The sequence below is a fragment of the Dreissena polymorpha genome, chromosome 6 (genome assembly GCF_020536995.1).
Source record: "Dreissena polymorpha isolate Duluth1 chromosome 6, UMN_Dpol_1.0, whole genome shotgun sequence".
NCBI lineage: Eukaryota > Metazoa > Mollusca > Bivalvia > Myida > Dreissenidae > Dreissena > Dreissena polymorpha.
In genome coordinates this window covers 81,088,717-81,106,253 of record NC_068360.1, presented here as the reverse complement: position 1 = coordinate 81,106,253, position 17,537 = coordinate 81,088,717, and the positions used below count along the sequence as shown (strand labels likewise).

Sequence of the window (17,537 nt, the reverse complement as noted above, 5' to 3'; positions counted from 1 at the left end):
ATTTTTTCGCTGAAAACTGTCTAGAAAATGCCTTTAGAAGTCAACTACGTATGATGCACTCGTGCCAAATTAAGTAAGGTTAAACTAAACCACATACACAAATATAGATATACAAACCAAACTACGGATTTGAAGATGCCTACTAAGGTATATGTACATGCCTTTCTATGTATAGACATATACCTACTTAAATTTATTATTTATGTACATACTTATATACGTATATGTACATGCTTATCTACGTATATGTACATGCTTATCTACGTATGAGTACATTCTTATCTACGTATATGTACATGTTTTTCTATGTATATGTACATGCTTATCTACGTATATGTACATGCTTATCTACGTATATGTACATGCTTATCTACGTATATGTACATGCTTATCTACGTATATGTACATGCTTATCTGCGTATATGTACATGCTTATCTACGTTTATGTACATGCTTATCTCCGTTTATGTACATTCTTATCTACGTATATGTACATGCTTATCTGCGTATATGTACATTCTTATCTACGTATATGTACATGCTTATCTACGTATATGTACATGCTTATCTGCGTATATGTACATGTCGTCCTAAGTTTATTTACTACCTTTCCCCGAGTTTGTTCATATTTGACTTAGTATACATGCATACGAATACTAAGGCAGCTATCTAGGTATGCTATATGTAAAACCATAGTTTAATCTACAGCTGTGAATACTTATGTTTGCTTTACATAATAGTATTAAATAGTTTTGAGTTTATATGTAATAACCGCTATGTATAACAATTTGTGTTGTAGGTGTATTTTGTGCGTGATATATGTGTGTGATTTGTACGTGTGCTGTACGTGCGAGTGGTATGTGCGTTGTGTGTGATTTTGTTGTAGGCTACACGTGTTGTAACATAATTTTATGTGTGCTGTATGTCTTCTGTGTGTGTGTTTTACGTGTAGTGTACGTGTGTTGTACGAGTAGCGTTTATGTGTTGTACATGTATTGTTCCCGTTGTTGAACGTTTTATATGTACATTTGTTAAATTGAGTCGCGTTCTGAGAAAACTGAGCATAATGCTTGTGCGTAAAGTGTCATCCCAGATTGGCATGTGCAGTCCGCACAGGATAATCAGGCACGACATTTTCCGCTTTTATGACATTTTTCGTTTTAATGAAGTCATTTCTTAGCAAAAATCCAATCGAGGCGGAAAGTATTGTCCCTGATTAGCCTGTGCGGACTGCACAAGCTAATCTGAGACGACACTTTACGCACATGCATTATGCCCTGTTTTCTTCGAACGCGACTCAATTATTGTGTGGTATGTAGAATCTATACTTATTTATCTCCATGTTGCTCAAGTACCAGCTGAGACCGCTATCATATTTTACTGAGTCAGTGTGTATGTTATTTTACCTGTTAAATTTTTTAAGTCTATCCCCTATCATGATAAATTATGAAACACAGCTAAATCCTCTAATACTAATATAAAATAGCATAAACACAGCTAGATCCTCTAATACTGATATAAAATAGCATAAACACAGCTAGATCCTCTAATACTAATATAAAATAGCATAAACACAGCTAGATCCTCTAATACTGATATAAAATAGCATAAACCTCCATTAACATCATGCATCAACTACCGTATTTAGACACAAATCACAGGTAGGGCGAACTTTATAACTATGTGTTACAGCGGGTCGTCGTTCCTTGTACTCATCTAAATCAATAATATTACGATTTAAATATTTAAATACGCTTGGTATTGGTGACCCCGAGGTGACCGTACGAGTTTTTCATTATGAAAATATTCTAGAGACCATCCTAGCTGGCCATCATGTTCAAAGATCAATTTAAGATGCATGAGTTGAGTCCAGAGACAGCTATAATATTTAATGTTGTTGCGGCCTTGAACGCATGACTGTTACCAAGAACACTCAGTGACTGCACGTTACTAGCTTTTTCTTAGTTGAAATTGAGTCCATAATCTGTCGGTTCTCATTTTCCTCCTGCACAGCTATATCACTGAAATATAACACAATTGTTCCTTTAAAGTTGATGTTTGCCTAGTATTTATATGATATGTGCATAAATGTTACGCATGCACAATTATTTTCCTTCTATTTTACATATAAAATAGTTGAAGTTCGATATCATCTTTTACCATGATCAAGAGATAAGTCACTATATCACCATACATCATTGGAAAGATAAATGCATAATCTTTTGAAGAAAATGCATGTCATTGAATTCTATACGCTGTAACTCAAACTATTCACCTTAGAATTGGCACACCGGTTTTGACACCTGTGGAGGCGGCCATTTTGGGCCCACATAGTATGACCTACTTTCAAAGACGGAAACCATCAACAGAAAAAAGTAGAGCACAAAAAATGGATTTTTTCTTATTGCTTTGATATATACTTTCAATTTGACACCAAAACACACCATTTGCAATGTATTTTACATATCCTAGGCAGCATGCACTGAAAAATGTGTGCTTAGTATCAAGTTGACTGCATGTAACCCTGCAAACAAGAGTTCCGGTTTGATGTTATATTAGAATTTCAATAAGTCTCCGTTAAAAAAATTTATGCAATGTAACAAATTATGTACCAACAATTTTTACCATTTTTATTTATTAACACAAAATATTCGGACTGTTCTTATGTATTTGGCTTTAATAAGCCTTCCCTAAGTTGTTTCTATAAATTGACAACATTTTCGTCATGTTATTTAACAAAACAATTATATACTGGCGTCAAATATACAAGCACTTGTATAGCAGTAAAAACTGACGTTAGTGTTTCACGAGAAGTGTGACATAATCCATTATGATATGTGTCATCGTTTTTATATGATGCTCACTTTCAAATTGCATTTATAATTAAGTGTAAACACCACATATATACATTATTCATCCAGGTGTTAAAGGGGCCTTTTCACGTTTGGGTTAATTGACGAAATTGAAAAAAGTTGTTTCAGATTCGCAAATTTTCGTGTTAGTTATGATATTTGTGAGGAAACAGTAATACTGAACATTAACCACGATCTAAAATAGCCATTAAATGCATCTTTTGACGATTTAAACACCCGAAAAATATATAGCGTTGCAACGCGAAACGAAATTTGGATAGTTCTGTTGTTGTCGTTATATTATGTGGAACTAGAACTACGAGGATTGCTTATATAAAGTATAAAATACATATGACATTGTTTTCGGAAGAATGGCCGATTGGTCTAAGTGGTCGACTGTATTCCAGGACTCCAGGGCTCAGTAGTTCGAGCCCTGCTGAGTGTTACCTTTTCTTTTTTTTGAATTTTATTCTTGATTTTTTAATGGAGCTTTTTTATCCAATGCTTACATTTATCAATATAAAGCATTTCATGACAAACTTCAAAACATGCAAAATCTGTGAAAAGGCACCTTTAATACCAAAACCATGTATTATCCAAACTGGATATTAAACCGACTATTAACGTTCCATTTTATTTATTACTTAAACCTTGGTTCTAAATTAACAATCACATAAATTACTGAAATACGTGTACCTACTAAATTTCCATCTAATTAATAAGCCTGTCTAGCAGCGCCGTCTGAGGAGATAGTTGACACTTGTTGAATGGTCCTACCGCACGTATTTCCATTTGCCTTACGTTTAAGTTACTTTATGAAATACCGTTAGACTTTGCTCAGTATTGATATCGGTACTGAAGTGTTGCATTTAAACTGAATATTGAATTAAACGATTGTTGAAGGTTTAAATTCGCATCCGAATTTTGGAAAATTATGTTTAAGCACGTATACAGTTTTTTTCTTTAAGGTGTTATCATCATTAATATCCCATTGGTAAGTTTACACAAAATACCGGTAACGAGTTATTTGGCTCCGTGCTTTAAAGGGATCTTTTCACGCTTTGGTAAATTTACAAAATTGAAAAAAGTTGTTTCAGATTCGCAAATTTTCGTTTTAGTTATGATATTTGTGAGGAAACAGTAATACTGAACAATTACCATGCTCTAATGTAGCCATTATATGCATCTTTTGACAATTTTAAAACCTAAAAATTATAAAGCGTTGCAACGCGTAACGATTAAATAATTTGGAGAGTTCTGTTTTTGTCGTTTAATTTTGTGCAACTACGAAGATTGCTTATATAATGTATAAAATACGTGATACATGTGTACTCGGCGGAATAACTCAGTCGGCTAAAGCGTTTTTACTTCAGGACTCTGGCAGGACTCCAGGGGTCACTGGTTCGAAACCTGCTCCGGGCAATTTTCTTTTCCTCTTTTAAATTTTATTCTTGATTTTTTACTGGAGCTTTTACGATCCAATGTTTACATTTATCAATATAAAGCATTTAATGAATAAGTTAAAAAATGCCAAAATCTGTGAAAAGGCCCCTTTAATTAAATTGCATTTACTCGTACACATAAGCTTTGAGAATCATGCAAGCATAATTATGTACGAATGTAACAAGGAATTAACACGTCGATTAAATCATAAATTGCGAATCAAGCAAGAATGTGCATAAATGGAACATGGCATGAACAAGTCGATTACATTTGAAATACAGATGCCAGTCGTCAGTTACATGATTTAAAAATGCGATTTGTAATTCAACGAAATCCAACGAACACTTATAACGTGGTTGGCTTAATAGTAAGGATTCGTTAACACATGTAAGTTTTGCGAATAATGAATATGGTACGCAAGCATTCATATATAACATGAACTGGATTTCATAGATTACAATTTGAAATACAAATGTTATATATATTCAATAATTAATCAATTGGACGCAAAAAAATAGTGAGTTACCGGGACATCTAATATTAACGTATTTCCCTTCCAAATATTTCAAACAAGAAATATCTTTAAAAAAGATATACGGCGTAAATAGTTTAATGAATGAGATCAAGTATAGCGAATGTCTTTTTCTGTGCAGTTCTTAGCTGCATCACACGCAGTACGGGATGTTACGGGGAGTTTTCGCGGCTTATTTTACATTATAACATATTGCTGGTCATAAACCTATAGATACAAAACAGAAAACCAAAAGAAGAATGGAAGTGAAATTTAAACATATGAGTCAACCGGCCACACGAGAAGTATCCGTATTTATAGGCGCGTTCTTCGAACAAACCTGTTTTAGTGGTTTGTCGGGCATTGCTATTTGATTCGATTATTAACAGTATCAATTATCATCGTGCTAATGCTTAAAGTGATATTATGGGCATTTTGCACTGTTGAATTGAGCTGAAAAGAATTAACAGGTCAAAATAGTTAGTTAAAATGTGGTTACTGATTAATTATCTGCAACTCACCTTGCTACCAGTTATTTATAAAAATATATTTTATATTCGATATTCTTACGTGACCCACCCAGTCCTGTAAGCTGAAATGATCCGTAAAACAATTTCGTGTCTTTGTGTCGTATGAACAAATCTGCACTAAAACTAAATTTAGGTTCAACTCGTAAACGCATGATCAGTTATCAAACGAAAGTACGGTTGATATTCAAATGCATTATTTTTCTCTTTCTGGTATATTGTTTTAGTATGATGATTCTGCATTAATTAATATAAGTGTATATGAAGTAGAAACATCAAAAATAATCAACGGTTGCGATAGACACCTATAAACTGTTACATGCTCATAATATCACTTTAGTACATTAGGCAATATGGACGAATAATTATTGTTAAATTTATCAACAATAATATTTATCATTGTATTGTTGAAAACACATTAAGAATCTATTATTTACATACCATAATTATATTGCTGAATATCTTCATTTAACATATTTCTGGTCTAAAGAAAATTCCAGGTCACCTAGTTCACGGATAGCGTCTTTATTATATAACGATTATTTTACTGGCCGCCAACTCCGGTGATGACCTGTATATAAACTCTGAATGTCCGCGAATTGACCCGATATACCTCGCGGGTTGAAATGCAATGCTTTAAAGTGAGGCCTCGCTTCCGCTGCTCTTTAACAAATTGGCAACGACGATTTTGAGTTCTATGGAGGGTGAAAGAAACGAAGTCATTAGCGATCAATGACTGTCCTCAAAGAAAGCCATGTAACCTCTATTACTGAGGCGGTGCGGCGTTTCATTGCGCCTGTTTGGCAACTAATATATTTGAATTGCGCTTTTGGAAAAGGGTGCATGCATAGGCGGATCCAGAGAGGGCGGACGCGGCGTACGCGCCCCCCCCCCCCCCCCCTAAAATCGCCAAAGTAAAGTCAATTCATTTGATGTTTCACACTTAACTATAAATCACCTATTTAAACTTGTTAAAGCCTTCAAAAATAACTAAAATCGTGGAGCTTCCAGGGGGCCCCTCTGGACCCCCAAAACTATAAACTATGCACTTTTTTTGGCACTATAAGAAGGTACTTTGACAAAGTGACCTATCCTAGACATATAAGGCGTGACATGCTCGATAAGTGGTTGTCAAAGCCTTCATAATCACTAAAATCGTGGAGCTTACGGGGAGCGAACCTGGACCCCCCTAACAAGGCTTTGCCCTGCACCCATCAAATCTTTCAATATTCCCCCCCCCCCCTAACCAGAAATCCTGGAACCGCCCCTGTACAAGTATTAATAACGTCCATTCTTTGCCTGTGCAGTTCGCACAGACTAATAAGGGACGACATTTTCCGCCAAGACGATATCATCAGTTAAGATCACAGGTGGTTAGCGTGTGGCTATGCTATTAATTAGTGAAAACATCATTTTGAATGATAAATAATCATATTATAACGAAAAATTAACTTTTCTGAAAAAAAATATTTCACTATCAAATATATATATAACAAGGTATGCAACTCAAAATCAGCCCAAAACGGGGTGCATCGCTTTGAACAGCCATATCTTTATCAATTTTGCAGCGATTTTCACGATTTCGGTCTTATTCAACGCAGAAATGAATTTCCTTTCTGGAAATGTATATGTCTTGCAATATTTTTACAAATGCTGGGTCAACTTTTAAGAAATAACACGATACACAACACGCATGACCCAGTTGACAGTGATCATGTATTCTTTATGAATGAAATCTCCAGTTGTAAAGACACACCTCCGCATTGGACCAATGAAATCACTCGTATGTTTAAAATGTCAGTTAGTTGAAATGTATGTAAACAAAGGTTTCAAACGGCGCTGGACAGTTAGTCTTGATGCAGAATGTAACGACAAGAACAGTAATAATGTTTTTTCATACGTTTTATTGAATTATGGTATCGAACTACATGAACTTTATAGGGAAGTTGCCCTTTACTCCGTGAAGATTTCAGTCTTAAAGACAGCATGATCACTGTCAACTGGGTCATGCGTGTTGTGTATCGTGTTATTTCTTAAAAGTTGACCCAGCATTTGTAAAAATATTGCAAGACATATACATTTCCAGAAAGGAAATTCATTTCTGCGTTGAATAAGACCGAAATCGTGAAAATCGCTGCAAAATTGATAAAGATATGGCTGTTCAAAGCGATGCACCCCGTTTTGGGCTGATTTTGAGTTGCATACCTTGTTATATATATATTTGATAGTGAAATATTTTTTTTCAGAAAAGTTAATTTTTCGTTATAATATGATTATTTATCATTCAAAATGATGTTTTCACTAATTAATATCATAGCCACACGCTAACCACCTGTGGTTAAGATGGGTCGAAACACACGCGAAGTTATCGAACAAATCGAGTGTATTCAGTTGTGTTCATACTTCAAACATTTGAACTACTTCTGACGCTTACTTCTAGGTTTATACTCATCTTGTTACATCGGCAACTTTCGGCAAATCTTTGCGCGACCTTCAAAACATTAAATTGTTTAATTGAAGGTGAATGTATACATAAACTTGATTATTAGACTTATAAAAGAACTAATGTCTTTCGCAGATGTAGCAAATACTGTGCGGCTTTATGTTATTTTGTTTATTAAATGTTAATTAAATCTTATAAATAAATTTAAAAGAACGTTATCAATAAACGTAAACATTATAAAATTTAAAAAAAACATTTATTGCAAGAAAACATTTTGTCAGAAGTGGGATTTGAACCCACGCCTGGAGAACCAGACTGCGACCTGAACGCAGCGCCTTAGACCGCTCGGCCATCCTGACATGCCACAGGTTAACTCATATTATAATTATAAACAAATACATGAGTGTTTTTATACTGCAAAAATATCACAACTTCAATCTCATAAATAGTGAAACTTTCTCAAAAGTTGAATATTCTACAACAAATAATATATAAAGCACATATATGCATACATTAATATCATTTGGTAAATTTGGTAATGTTGCCAAATGAAAATCTTAAATTTCATTGGTTAATGTTTTACATGACGTCAATATGGATTTCCCCAAAATGTTTACTTCCGTTTTTACATGAAATTTCTAACTTTACTTTATTTTAGTGATATAATTTGGAAATGACTGGTGGAAAAAATGGTACTCGGACGTCAGGAGAGACGTTTCTTAGACATCTTCCTTATTCGGTGCTAAGAAGGCTTAGTTTGATGCTTGACATCGACAAACAATGGGAAAAACTAGTTACCCTGATTCCCAAAAATATTGGAGACGTTGGCAGTGTGGATCTTTCCAGTGCATCCAGCGAAAAAAGATATTCCCATCTGCAGATACGAATATTCGAAGAAAAAGGCAAACGTCCGGAAGGAAGTCCAACAAAAGCTATAATTGGTTATTATATGTGATATTTTGTCAGAGATCCGGTCTTGAGTCCGTGTCTCAGTCGGCTCGAACCAATGAATCTTCGTGAATGCTTTGTTGCTTTTATGAATACTAAGGTACACAGGGTGCAAAATCACGTGACTTTGTAGGGTCTGCCCTTTTAACTTTAATGTATGTAAACACCATGTTAAGTGGTGCTTTATTTTATTTTTTTTTAAGCTTATGTCAATATGAAATACATCAGATTACTTAATTTCATAAGGCTCAATTGGTCATTGTCGGCTTGGGTACTACTTATATGTACCCCAGGTACAGTAAATTTGCTTCAAGGGATCTTTTCACGGTTTGGTAAAGTGACAAAATTGAAAAAAGTTGTTCCAGATTCGCAAATTTTTGTTTTAGTTATGATATTTGTGAGGAAACAGTATTACTGAACATTTACCGTGGTCTAATATAGCCAATTTATGCATCTTTTGATGATATAAAAACCTAAAAATTATTAAGTGTTTCAACGCGAAACGATTGAATAGTTTGGAGAGTTCTGTTGTTGTCGTTAAATTTTATGACTAAGAAGATTGCTAATATAATTCATAAAATGCTTCAACCAAGTATGCTTGGCAGAATAGCCGAGCGGGCTAATGCGTTTTTACTCCAGGTTACTCCAGGACTCCGGGGGTCACTGGTTCGAGTCCAGCTGAGGCTACTTTTTTTTTCTTTTTTAAATTTTATTCTTGATTTTTTACTGGAGCTTTTAAGATCCAATGTTTACATTTATCAATATAAAGCATTTAATGACTTATTTCAAAACATGCCAAAAACTGTGAAAAGGCCCCTTTAAACGTACCCCGTCGATATTAGACTGTGCCCGAGTTGTAACTTGTATTCCCCCCCAAATTCAGATGTCGTAAAACGCGCTACAGTTTACAACCTGCTTTTTGAGTATGAGTTTCAATAATATAGAGGCCATTTAACAGAAAATAGACTTAAATGTGAACATAATTAATAAATAAAAATATCTGACAACTACCGATATAGCATTAAAATTCCCGGGTATGTTTAAGTATATTTACCAAACCCAGGGTATATGTAAGTATACTGAAGAATACCCGGGGAACATGTAAGTAGTACCCGAGCCGACAATGACCAATCAAGCTTTAATAAGCCTGTGTTCTTGTTCAGTGCTCCAGCTAGGCCTAAATTGAAGGGCGCCCTGCCCTCCCGAACCTCCGCCCTCTTCCTTGGGCCCCCCTGCCCTTAAAAAACAAAACAAAAAAACATATGATGATAAATAAATCTCTTATTACATTACATTACAATTAATGTATTCCTCATACCGGTAGTAGACATTATAATTGAATTGTTAAATAAAAAAAATTTCTAACGATTATTAATAACATATAAATTTACATATAAGAGGAAGCATTCCAGAAACGCCCTTTTGACAAAAAAGCCCCCTGTCCTTTTCAAATCCTAGCTGGAGCACTGTTGTTCAAAGTTCATTTGTACTACACGGATATGCTTCACACAACTTGAATTTGAAGTTGAATTTTTGTCACCGATTTCAGACATATTCAAGGATTTATTCTTTAACCGTAAGATATCGGCACAAACTGCAAGAAAAAGTTTCTTTTATGCACTAAAGATTTTTGCAAATGTATTTCAATAACTTGAGATATTTTCAAAAATATTGAGTTCTTAACAGTGTGATTACATTCTCTACAGCCCGTGTGTAAACCCCTGAAAACCCTGTTGATTCTGCACCCAGGTACAGTTCAAAGTTGTTCTGAGTAAAGGCAAAAACTGTGTTAAAAAATTATCTCTCACTTGTATAAATAAAATCCAGTTCAATCAACCTAATACATTGCATCAACTACAAAACATGTTGCCATCAACATCAATTTGTTTTTGTTTTGTAGAGAAAGCTCAATACAAAAACTGGATAAAAACTGTCATCAAACCTAATGTCACTATTAAGTGATTCAAATATATATTTGTGTGTTTGATTAGCTATATTAACCCTTTCAGCGCTGGAACCGAATTTTAAAGGCCTTTGCAAACAGTTTGGATCTAGATGAGACGCCACAGAACGTGGCGTCTCATCAGGATCCAAACTGTTTGCTATTCTGATAGTATTCTTTGGAAAAAAAATCGAAAAAATGCTAATTTTAGAAATTCAGCAGACAACATTTTAGCAGACGAAAAATTTCCCAGCATGCAAAAGGTTCATTTCTTGTAAGGCTCATTGTCATTTTGCCCTTCATGTCAATATCCAGGCATTAAAAAGGGAGGTGATCTTTTATTTAGGCCGCTTTCGTTACTTCAGGCCATCTTGACTAGTCTGACATGGGCACTCAAAGCTACTTTCATTTATTGAACCCTGAAATGTTTTTCAGAGATTACAATTTGCAAAGGTTCATAGCGGATGATTTTTATATTAAGTTCTCAAGCACATAGGTCCTGTAAAAAAATAAGAGGTTCTAAAGTTGTTATTATTTTATAGGACCTAATGTCCTGTAACGATTTATCTAGTTTGGATTTGACTGATGTAAGCCAACTGCATTTGATTTACAAACTAACCTGAGGCTACTTATAAGTCGCCTGCCAGTGAAACCGAAGGGGACTTTTGGTTTGCGGTCTGTGAATCTGTTAGTCTGTCACACTTTGCTGGATCCTGCGATAACTTACATGTAACCTTCATCTTTTTCTTAAAACTTGAAACATGGACAGATGCCAATATGGAGATTATGCACGTTATTTCGTTTAGTTCCTACGTCAAGAATTCTGGTTGCTATGGCAACAAATAGACTAGAAATATTGCTGAAAATGGTGGATCCTGCCATAACTTTGAAAGTTCTTCATATTTTTTCATTAAATTTGAAACATGGATAGATAGCAATATGGAGTTTATGTACATCATTTTCTGTTGTTCTTACGTCAATAATTCTGGTTGCTATGGCAACAAATAAACTAGAAATATTGCTGAAAATGGTGAAGTTTCACCGGTAGGGGACTATTATTGCTTGGCAATAGTCTTGTTCAATCTGTAGGAAAGGTTTTCTCATAATAATTCTTGATACAGTTTTTGTTAATGCACACTTAAGAGTGTATGCATAACAGATATCTAATACACATTAAACAGCTGAGAATGGGTCGAATCAAGATCATATTGAAAAGCAGGGCTTTTTTATGCCCCCGGATCAAATGATCGGGGGTATATTGTTTTTGGCCTGTCTGTCTGTCAGTCATTCTGTCCCAAAACTTTCATCTTGGTTAAAGTTTTGCGATAACTTTTGCAGTATTGAAGATAGCAACTTGATATTTGTCATGCAAGTGTATCTCATGGAGCTGCACATGTTGAGTGGTGAAAGGTCAAGGTCACCCTTCAAGGTCAAATATATGGCTTCAAAGCGGCGCAGTGGGCGGCATTGTGTTTCACAAACATAGCTCTTGTTTCCTGATGTTGTGAAGCGGTCCTGGCCCCCTCACTTTGGGAAAAAATGAAAAAACTTTTCATAATTGTGAAAAAGTGAGTCGAAAACTTCTAAAAATTGCGGAAAAACGAGTGGCAAACTTGTACAAATTCTGTTATTCAGTTTGTTTAGAATAAGTATAGTAAAAGCATGCTTAATACCATTTACATTAAGATCAACAATATTCAAACTGGTAAACTCTATTCAAAACCATAGAAAAGCCTCACTACTGTAAATATCTTGTTTCGCTCATGTATATATTAAATCAAATTGTAATTTTGAATTGTGAAATGGCCCGTTTTTGACAGTTTTAAGCCAAAAAAGACCCATTTTCACAGTTAAAAATGGCCGTATTTTTAAGTATTTTAAGCCTTGCTAGATTTGTGATATGTCAGTGTTTAAATTGTGTAATGGCTGTCCACAGCCATTCTGTAAGAAGGAAAAGAAGCCCTGGAAAGGCAATATTTTTGTTAGTTTAAAAGCAAAGATACCATTATCATTTGGTATTACTTTATTAAACCATTTATATTTAAGATGACTGGGCCACACAAAACACAATGGTGAAGCACCTGGTTCGTGTCCTTCAAGAAGCACATTTAGGCGAAGCTGCAAACTATCTGCACGAAAACGTCTTGAACATGGGTCCACTGAGGGACCTTTCAGCACCAAGCAGCGCATGTAACAGTTTGTCAGATTTACCTGAACCTCGCTGGATACCAAACAGATCTGGCGACATACATGTACCGTCAAGTAACGTCAACGAAAAGAGTGAAAAGGAGCATCTTTGTGATAAGCAAATAGAGTACGAAGGACTGAGTAAAGGTAGCGTTGATAATGACTATTACAAACTGAGGTCTGGGTCAGAAGGTCTTCTGATTGGCTTCTATGAAAGTGGTGGCAAATCAATGGATCTGGAAGAAGGTGTGGGAGATGCTGTAAGTAGACAGCTTGTTTATAATAATTATGGTATTAAGAAATACAGAAACATGTATCAGTCATACCATATACATACTCTGCAAGTTTACTATTACAACTTGCCAAAATAATCAAAAAGTAAAAATAAGCCTAAACAATGTCGCTAAAAATCAATTTAGCTACAAATCTTTGTTTAAGGATATGCATTATAACCAACTAAAATGGAAAATATGTGGGCAAAATTAATTTAAATCATTAAATGCCAGAATAGGTTTGCAGCAAAATTGTTTTAGTTTTTTTCCGTTTCAAAATTTTTAGGTGCGGCAAATCCGACGAACATTTAATCAATTTGTTGTGGCGTAATCATATAATAAAAAATCACAAAATGAGAAGAATCATGATATAGTCATTAATGTGGCGACAGATGGTTTTTAGCCATGTGAAGCTCTGAATTATAACCATGCATGAAGTCTCAGGAGGAATAATTTTGAGTCATAATTTTGGCGATTTTCCATTTCATGTTCTGAATGTATTTTTGTAATTGCCTGTCTTTACTTTTAGTGTATTAAGAACGTTTTCATGACTTTCTTTTTTTCTTTTTTTTCAATTTTAACTGTAACTGCATTCAATCATGCATTAGCATTGTTTCATTTTTGGGGGCTAAAACAAACACGCTGATAAAGCATCAAGTTTTGTAGTAAAACAATTATAGGATTCAATTATATATAAAAGTGTGTATTAAACTAGTCTTAGAATTTGTCATCATAAATGATGAATCTGCATATGATGAATTTAGGTAAAAACTGTATAATCCAAGATTGATGTTTTATTCCAATTTCACATAATGTGTATTCTAAGGTCTTTTGCTAAGTCATTGTTGTTGTTGAGTTTTTTGTTGTAAAAAATTGGGTCAGGTATTTGGTCGGCCACATTCCCAATATAAAGGATATATTTTTCCCAGATGGGACCTAAAAATTAACAATTGAAGGTTTTCTCAATTTTTATGTCCCTGAAGGAGGGCATATAGTGATCAGACCGTCTGTCTTTCCGTCACACTGTGTTTAGGTTTCGAAAAATGCTCATAACTTATATGTCGCTTCAGATGTAACTTTCATATTTTGTATGCATGTGTATATAAACAAGGCCTTTCCATATGCTTACAAATTTTGACCTCTTTGACCTTGAACTTGGGGTCCGCGTTTAGGTTTCAAAAATCTGCATTAAGGTTTTGAAATATGCTGATAACTTCTATGTTGCTTCAGGTAATACCTTCATATTTGGTATGCATGTGTATATAAACAAGGCCTTTCCATACGCACACAAATTTTGACCCCTTTGACCTTGACCTTGAACTTAGGGTCCGTGCTTAGGTTTCGAAATCTGCTTTGAATAGGTTAGGTTTCGAAAAATGCTCATAACTTCTATGTCGCCTTAGATACAACCTTCATATTTGGTATGCATGTGTATATAAACAAGGCCTTTCCATACGCACAAAATGGTTGACCCTTTGACCTTGACCTTGAACTTTGGGTCTGTGTTCAAGTTTTGAAATCTGCGTTTAGGTTTCAAAAAAGCGTTTTCCGGGGGCATATGTCTTCTGATGGAGACAGCCCTTGTTTTTTGTAGATTTCAACATTTTGTTCATCTCCCATACAGACATATCAGTTAAACTTTATTAAAAATGATAATGAAAAACACTTGTATTCTCAATTTGTAGCATATTTTAGCAAAACAGCAACAACACTTATTTCCCAAATTTAGTCAAAATGCTGCAAATTTTCCCAATTCAAAGGGACCCAGCCCCATTCCAAAAAATGGTGAAAAAAAAAACTGTTTAAACTTTAAAGTATAATTGATGCACTTGCAGGTCTACTCCATGCAAAAAGATCTGTCTGTTGGCGAAAAAGACATATATTCCATTGCGAAACTGCCAGAAGCAAAGCAGCAAATGCATGGTGCGAAAGAGCCAATAGAATCTGACGACCGGGTAGAACTGCAGCAAAAACGAACAGAAGCACAAAAGCTTTCAGCCAAGACGGACATTTACAAGCTGATAGGTCCTCATAGAGAGATGAGTTATCAGGTCTTACAGCATATCACTCTTGACTTCAAACAAGGCGAAGTGGCCAACGGTGGACGGTCAATCGGATCAGGTGGCTTTGGCGAAGTTTTTCTGGGCGTGTTTGACAACGGACACAAAGTGGCGATAAAGAAACTTAAAAAGCTTGATGAAAAGGAGGAGATGATGAAGCAGTTTAAGACTGAATTGGAGTCGTTAACGAAGTACAGACATCCAAATATCGTGTGTCTGTATGCATACAGCATCGACGGGCCTGTGCAGTGTTTGGTGTATGAGTATTTACCGAACGGTTCGCTCGAAGATCGGCTGCAGAGAAAGAATCAGACAGTTTCGCTGTGCATTAAAACCCGTCTGCAGATTCTTCAAGGCACTGCCAAAGGTATCGCCTTCCTGAACACGCAAGGTATAGTGCACAGGGACATAAAAAGCGCCAACGTTTTATTGGACGATGACTATAGCCCAAAAGTAGGCGATTTCGCAACAGCTCGAGCAGGTCCAATGGGTAACCAAACAAAGCCAATGTCCACATCTGTCGTGATAGGTACCTCGGCGTACTTGGCCCCCGAGGCAATCCACTTTGACGTCTCAACGAAGCTTGACGCTTTCAGTTACGGAATCATCGTGCTGGAGGTATTGACGGCTCTGCCTCCGATGGATGATACACGGGAGGAGCGTGATCTTAAGAGCCACATGGATGAGCACGAGCAGGACATCAGCAGCCTGCTGGACTGGACAGCTGGACAGTGGTCAGACAAGCTGGTCACTAATCTTATGGACATTTCTGTAAGGTGTACAGCCAGGAAAAAACAGAGGGTCAATGTTGCTGATATTTTGTTAGAGCTGGAATCACTTGATGCATTTTTGTAGAGGAGTTGGATGTCTAATTGTATGCGATATGTTTATGAAGCTACTGAAGAAATATGTGTTTATATTATAAGAGCTGGACTCACTTGATTCTTTAGATCAGTAAGCTTTAACCCTTTGCATGCTGGGAAATTTGTCGTCTGCTAAATTGTCTTCTGCCGAATTTCTAAAATAAGCATTTTCTTCGTTTTTTTTTCAAAGAATACTATTAGAATAGCAAACAGTTTGGATCCTGATGAGACGCCACGTTCTGTGGCGTCTCATCTGGATCCAAACTGTTTGCAAAGGCCTTCAAAATTCGGTTCCCGCACTGAAAGAGTTATAATTGTTTGAAATTGTGATATATTCATGAAGATAAATGTGTGTTCATATAATTATGTTTGTTGTTGATCAATGTTTAATTTTACTAATGTAATCTTTTTTGTAGATTTGGTTTAATTTTATTCCTGTTTGTTCATGTTCTAAAAATTTGGTGCTTACGGTAACCATTGGATTGGTTAAATTATTGCTACAACTTTTGTTCCAAATCTTATTATTCAGGATTTATAAAATCTATTGCATGGTAATGGTGATGTATTTCATTGTTACTTTTATAAACCAACAATTAATCTACAAGAGAAACATGTCTGATTTAAATAATGTATTGAAAACACTATGTTTCTGTATGTACTTCCTCTACAAAAATGAAGTGAAAGACAGCATTTTGCATGCATGATCATAATTCCGAAATTCGAGATGTACATTGTATTGAATTGTATTTCAGTAAATGGACTTCACATGGTTTAGGTGATAATGCGTTTATCTGTTTTATGTATCTACCTTGTATCAACCTTTTTTGCAAAGCAAATCATGGGTGGTGGTCTAGTTGCATTAAAAATTCCAAAGTGCTTAGATATGATACAATATATATTTGTAAATAAATCTAGAAAGAAGAACGTTAAGTATTACTTACATTTACTAAATAAAAAATACTTGATATGCATTGTTTAAACTAATAGATTTTACTGGGTTTGAAACAATACAACATTATAATATGATGATTTACATAAGGTATTCAGCTGATTTTTAAAAGAATTTAATTTTATTATCAATTTAAAATCTCTCAGATGTATTGTTTTAATGTGTGGTTTTCAGTATTTATGCCCCCCTTCGAAGAAGAGGGGGTATATTGCTTTGCTCATGTCGGTCGGTCGGTAGGTCGGTCGGTCCGTCCACCAGGTGGTTTTCGGATGATAACTCAAGAACGCTTGGGGCTAGGATCATGAAACTTCATGGGTAGATTGATCATGACTCGCAGATGAACCCTATTGATTTTGAGGTCACTAGGTCAAAGGTCAAGGTCACGATGACCAGAAATAGTAAAATGGTTTCCGGATGATAATTCAAGAACGCATACGCCTAGGATCTTGAAACTTCATGGGTATATTGCTCATGACTCGCAGATGACCCCTATTGATTTTGAGGTCACTAGGTCAAAGGTCAAGGTCATGGTGACCCGAA

General features: G+C 35.3%; 1 protein-coding gene and 1 non-coding gene across 2 annotated transcripts; one reads left to right on the top strand and one right to left on the bottom strand.

Annotated features, from left to right (window-relative positions):
- Positions 1-8,051: 8,051 nt before the first annotated feature.
- On the bottom strand, positions 8,052-8,135 carry Trnal-cag (transfer RNA leucine (anticodon CAG)). Its single transcript has one exon. It is a non-coding gene; the product is annotated as a tRNA-Leu (tRNA).
- Positions 8,136-8,367: 232 nt separating this feature from the next.
- LOC127833977 (uncharacterized) lies at positions 8,368-16,972 on the top strand. Its single transcript, XM_052359503.1, has 3 exons — positions 8,368-8,717; positions 12,713-13,113; positions 14,961-16,972. The coding sequence occupies exons 1-3, from the start codon at positions 8,450-8,452 to the stop codon at positions 16,038-16,040; spliced, it is 1,749 nt and encodes a 582-aa protein (XP_052215463.1). The 5' UTR covers positions 8,368-8,449; the 3' UTR covers positions 16,041-16,972.
- Positions 16,973-17,537: the final 565 nt, after the last annotated feature.